Source organism: Gavialis gangeticus, unplaced genomic scaffold (genome assembly GCF_001723915.1).
Source record: "Gavialis gangeticus isolate Ggan-Ray unplaced genomic scaffold, GavGan_comp1, whole genome shotgun sequence".
Lineage (NCBI taxonomy): Eukaryota > Metazoa > Chordata > Crocodylia > Gavialidae > Gavialis > Gavialis gangeticus.
In genome coordinates this window covers 95,280-100,875 of record NW_017728977.1, presented here as the reverse complement: position 1 = coordinate 100,875, position 5,596 = coordinate 95,280, and the positions used below count along the sequence as shown (strand labels likewise).

The 5,596-nt window shown below is 50.3% G+C and overlaps 1 protein-coding gene across 2 annotated transcripts in view; it reads right to left on the bottom strand.

Annotated features, from left to right (window-relative positions):
* Positions 1-136: 136 nt before the first annotated feature.
* The window catches only part of RAB6A (RAB6A, member RAS oncogene family), a 100,733-nt gene continuing 95,273 nt past the window's right edge, over positions 137-5,596 (bottom strand). For both annotated transcript variants that reach the window (XM_019508171.1, XM_019508179.1), the window contains exons 7-8: positions 3,299-3,365; positions 137-635 (exon numbers count right to left, since the gene is read on the bottom strand). In XM_019508171.1, the coding sequence (XP_019363716.1) occupies positions 571-635; positions 3,299-3,365 (132 nt within the window). In that variant the 3' untranslated portion in view covers positions 137-570. The remainder of the gene's footprint in view (positions 636-3,298; positions 3,366-5,596) is intronic.

Here is a 5,596-nt window from a genome sequence, read left to right as displayed (position 1 = left end):
CTCTCTCTCTCTTTTTTTTTTTTGGACAGCCTCTGTCCCTCCATCCATCATCTCTGCCTGTGCTCTAGCCATTTCCAGCTTTGTTAGAGAAGTCAAACAGGTGAGCTATGCAAAGGGTTATAATTCTGCACGTCTCTCTCAACCACGTCCAATCCAAAAAAGAAACTTACTCCATGTTCCATCATCTCAAAGTGCAAGATCATAATGTTAAAAAAAAATAAGGAACAAAGATTAAGAAATTGTACCTATCTTTTTTGGGGGTTTTTTGTTTGCTTTTTTGTTTGTTTTTTTACAGTTATAACTGGAATATACTGGAATATTTTGGCTTTTATTTTTTGTTTTTTTCTTATAAATAATGAAGACACCGACATTTTCTTGCATGGGTGTGCGTGTGTGCGCGCTTGGGAAGCAAAGAGATCATCTCCACGAGACAGCCAGCCATGATGAACTGCGATACGTTATTACCGAAAGGGGGGAGGTTCAAGCCAATATTCACACTGCAGTCAATGGAGAGTCAAGGGGAGGGGGAAGCAGTGATGTTCTGGAGAAGATGGGACAAGCCGCACAGTATTAGCAGGAGCAGCCTCCTTCGCTGACGGGCTGCTCTTGAGGCTTTTCCAGTTTTATGTCGATCACTGGAGAGGAGTTAAGGCAAAGGGTGAGAAGGCCAAGAGTTACCGCGGCAGGGTCACAAGCCAGCCCCTCTCCTAACAGGCTTTTCTGCTCTATTTCTAGGTGGGGTGTTCAGAGTGCCTCGGGCAGCTCAGCTGCCAATTCCCACGGGGATTCACGACCCTTATACCTTTGGAAACCCCCAAACCTCAAGGACATCAGAACACCAGTGATTCCCAGCAGTCCCCAGTGCTCTGGAACGGGTTGGTACACATGGACGAGGGCAGGACGGCTGAAACGTCCTGCTACAGCTCCGCAGGGTGGAATTTGAGCCTCACCGGGGACTTGGGTTGAAGTGAACCAGCTAACCCAGTTGTAAACGACACCTGGTTATTCTGAAGTGGGTGGGAGGAAATCATAGGTAGCTAGGCCTGACACTAGACACGTCCCTACCTCCGCTGCGACTGGCTGCAGGAATCAGCCTGGCTCAGCCACACTACCCTGACACGCTGCTTGGCCCATGTGGACCTTTGAGCTGTGTGAGGATGTGCTCCTGGCACCCGGGGCTGCCCTGGCAAACTCTTAAGCAGGTGTCATGGCTTTAGCATCTCTGAACCCCCTTCCTGCCAGAAGAGCGGGAGATCAAGGGTCTTTTTGCACAGTACCACTTGAGTGAGGGACTGACAGCAGCCCAGGAGACAGACACCTCAAACAGGCAGGGTAGGAACAAACGCTACATTCAGCCTTTGCCTTCCACGATGGCTAGTGACTGGCTGGCTAACTGAGCAGCAAGGCCTGGCGATGGCTAGGAGCCGGGCAAATGAGACAAGGACAGCCAGCGTCGTTATTTTCTCCGCTTATCATCACCCATTACCCGACTAGGGAGCAGCTCCTATGGTTCCCCTTCTCCATGCCTGGCTCTGGGCCAGGAAGATCCACTCAGTCCCACAAAGCAGATACCTCTGGCCAGAGTATCCACGGCCCTGCTCCCAGCATGGACAGCAAAGCACCATCCGTTGCTAACCGTCTACTCAATCCTCTTGTGTCCCCCCACTCCCACCAGGGGCTTATTCCTGTCTCTTCTCCCACTACACCCCTCCAAATGCTCCTGCAGCCCTTACACCCCCTGCACTATGTTCCCATCCAATGTGCTTGGATAAGCTGCGTTCACAGTCTTTGGGCTAAGTAACCAGTAACCCCTCCTGCAACCAGACTGCTCTCCCCGCTCCATCTCCCTAGGCCTTGCAACGACAGCTGATATCCAATTGTGGCACAAGGCTGTTCCCATCTTCCACTCAAAAACAGTTCTCTTTGTTGCTTGATAACAAGAAGCAACTGATAAGCTGTTCTCTTTGTTGCCCTGCTGATCCCCAAAGCACGATGCACTGCGGTCACAATGTGTGTGGGGCTCCAGCTCTGAATGCCGACCTCTGAGCAGGACGGCAGCTGTCAGCTCAGCGCGAGCCTCAAATACTTTTCTTATCAGCGAGCCCATAGCAGCAAATCGCCAGTGTAAGCCAGCATTGCTTATCTATTCCTGGGACTGCAGCTCCCCCCTTGCAAGGGACGGAGGCAAACTAATAGGAAGGGGAGGTTAGTGGGAAGCAAAGAACTGAAGAGGAGTTGCTTACAGATGCTGTGTAGTTTTAGTGTCTCTAAATCCCTGACTGTATTAAGAGAGAGCTGCTTAATGAAGATACTTAAATCCACAGCTCTGCCACCAGCATGCAGATGAGCTGTGGACATGAAACTGCACAGCTTTGAGGTCCCTGAACTGACAGCGTGCTGCTAACAGGAGCCCATGGAAAACTGTCCCTCCACCACTGATGCTGACCTGTTTTTACAAGAGAATGCAATGAGCTGGGAGCTGCCGTGCTATCTGCACTCTGCACAAAGCCCCTGTTGGAAGCTGGCTCGCTGCTCTCCCCCTTTAGAAAGGGATCATTCGACTCCCTGGTGGAGACAGTGTCAGCAGGAAGGCCCATGGGAGGACTGTGATTCTAGCACCGGCCTTCCTGTTAATAAAATCAGCCCAGATCAAGCAGTCGGTGGCCTGCAGTGGGAGCAAAGCTCTAGATTCCCTAACACACCACAGTGTGTTGTAGTAGCTGCAACCCACAGACAAGCACCTTTTTGTCTACAACCACTGTGATGTAGGCTCGTCCGTGCTGGGCCCCCACATCCCAGCTGTTCACGCACTCACTAGTTCTCCCTCACCTGTCCAACTGACCACACCAACCTCTTCATCTCCCCACTGCTCTCCCCCATCCTACAGTGGGATACTTGCTTTCACTTCTAGATACCTCAACAGCATGACCGTTCCTACCTCTCCACTCATCATACAGCAGACCTCAGTCCCTCCACTCCACCACAAACCCCAGGCTCAGCACCCTCCAGCTGTTTTATAGCTGGCCAGGTAATTTCTTCCCCAGCACTGCTTAAAAGCATGGCCCATACTTACTGAACTCAAGTATACAGGCTCCTATCCTTCTCATGGCTTACTTCTGTAGAAAGCCCACAGAAAACCAGCCAACTAACAATAGCTAGGCTGAGGGTCTACAGTGCAGACGTTATTCCTCTCCCCCGCACCAGCCTCCGCTGCTCAGGGGCTGCATCCTGCCCATGCTCACAGTGCCCAGTCATGAGTTTCCATAACACAGTGACAGCAGGAACACAAAAAGGATACTGTCTTCTCTGCTTTTGTCCTGTGTGCTTTCCATTCCAGGCAAGGCAGCTGCCACACGTCGGAAAAGCTGCAAAACAGAGAGAGGGAGAAGTGAGAAACGTCACCGCATGTGAAGAACAAGTTCCAGCTTCTGCAGCACAAACTGAACCAGCTCAGGTGCTTTCTGTACCAGCAACACATCCCGACTCCGCCCAAGCGTGGCTTTTAGTGCCAGGACTCTAGGAAGGGCAGATTATTGGTAACACGTGGGTAGACATGTTCAAATGCCCTACCTGTACCGTGACAGCTAAACAAGCCATTTAAAGACTAGAAGCACAGGGGTGGAAGGGGTCCTCAAAGGTCACCTGGTTCAACCCTATGCACAGACACAGAAGTTGCTAGGCATAACACACCCCAGATGGGTGCCCATCCTATCCAGCTGTTTCTAGGAATGTGAAGCACTCCAGTGATGGAGGCTCCATCACTTCCCTGAGCAGCCTGTTCCATGGTCCTCTCTGATGGACAGGAAACTTTTCCTCAGATTTGATCTGAATGTGCTTTACTGCAGTTTGAAGGCACTACCACGTGTCCTGGCCTTGGTGATAATGGAGAACAGAGTTCTCCCTCTTCTTTATAGCAGCCCAGCAGTATTTGAAAGTTTTTATCATGCCCCCCCACCCTGTACACAAGAAGTTCCATCTGGGAGCCAGTCCCCCAATCTTTGCTCGGCCACAGCCTTGCTGAATGACCTTAGGCAAGTCATTTCACCTCTGACATTAGAACAGAAGAGACTTCCTGGGCCACTGAGTCCAATCTCCTGCATCTGCAGGTGATCATGAACCAAGGGAATCCCCAGAATCTGTACTTCAAACCCTCACACACAACTACAAGGATCATCTGCAACACCACCGTTACCCTATAGACATGCCATGGGAAAAGCAGGTGAGACAGGGGCACAGCCAATGCCCCACTACTACAAAGAACAGGAAAGTAGCTGGTTAATATACAAGTACAGGATCCCAAGAGAAACAACGCAGGGGGCGTTATGTTCCATGCTTCACAAGGCAAATGCCCAACAGTCCTTGCCAATCTGACCTAGGGGTAAAATTCCTTCCTGACCCAAATCTGGCATTGTTCTGACCCTCAACGGAAAAGCAAGACCCTCCTTGTCCAGGAACCTCTGTTTTTTTTAAGTGCTAGCAGAAGCATCAGTGCACTGACACTCCCAGAGCTGTAAACACAAGCACTCAACCCCTCCCAGCTCCCAAAAATTAAGTATTGGTTGCAGGCTCAAAAGTGAAATCCATGCACTACATATATGCAAAGATCTGGACTGATGTATGACCCAGCCTTTGCTCTTTTTACTTTATGGATACTTCTCTCCCTTCATTTGGACTTGTCCAGACTCTTGCAATAGGTATATTCACCTGCACACTACTGGAAAGGGAGGTAATATTTGAACTTAAGTTCCTTCCTCCTCATAGAGCTCCAGTATGTCGATGACGCTGCTCACTCAGAACCAGACCTTCAGGCAACTGTTGATGTCTTTACTGAGGCATACAAGAAAATGGGATTGACGCTTAATATTCAGGAGACTGAGGTCCTCCATCAACAAGCTCTTAATGAGCAGTTCTCAGCTCTGGTAATTTAGATTTACGGTGAGACTCTGGAGAACACTGAGAATTTCCTGTACCTTGGAAGCTATCTGACGCCCAGGAAAAAGCCAACCTATTAAATGGGTACTTTGCATTGGTCTTTCATCAGTCCCATGGGACGCCCATGCCCACTATGGGACAGGGAGGTCTGGGTGAGGGCGATACCCTGCCCTCCAACACTGACCTCGTGAAGGAACACCTTGAGAGGGTGGATATCTTCAAGTCAGCCGGCCCTGACAATCTACACCCCAGTGTACTCAAGGAGCTGGTGAGCGTCATAGCCCAGCCCCTGGCACGGGTCTTTGAGAGCTCCTGGCGCTCTGGTGTAGTGCCCGAAGACTGGAAGGAGGCCAATGCGGTGCTGATCTTCAAGAAAGGGACGAAAGTAGATCCGGCTAACTATGGGCCCATCAGCCTGACTTCTAAACCGGGGAAGATCTTCGAAAAGTTTATTAAAGGGGCCATCCTTAATGGACTGGCCGACGCCAACATCCTGAGGGATAGCCAGCACGGGTTTGTTGCAGGTAGGTCTTGCTTGACCAATCTCATTTCCTTCTACAACCCAGACAAGGGAGAAGAGATTGATGTCATCTCTTTACTTCTAAAAAGCCTTTAATCTGGCATCCCATGATCACCTCTTAGCGAAACTGGCCAATTGTGGCCT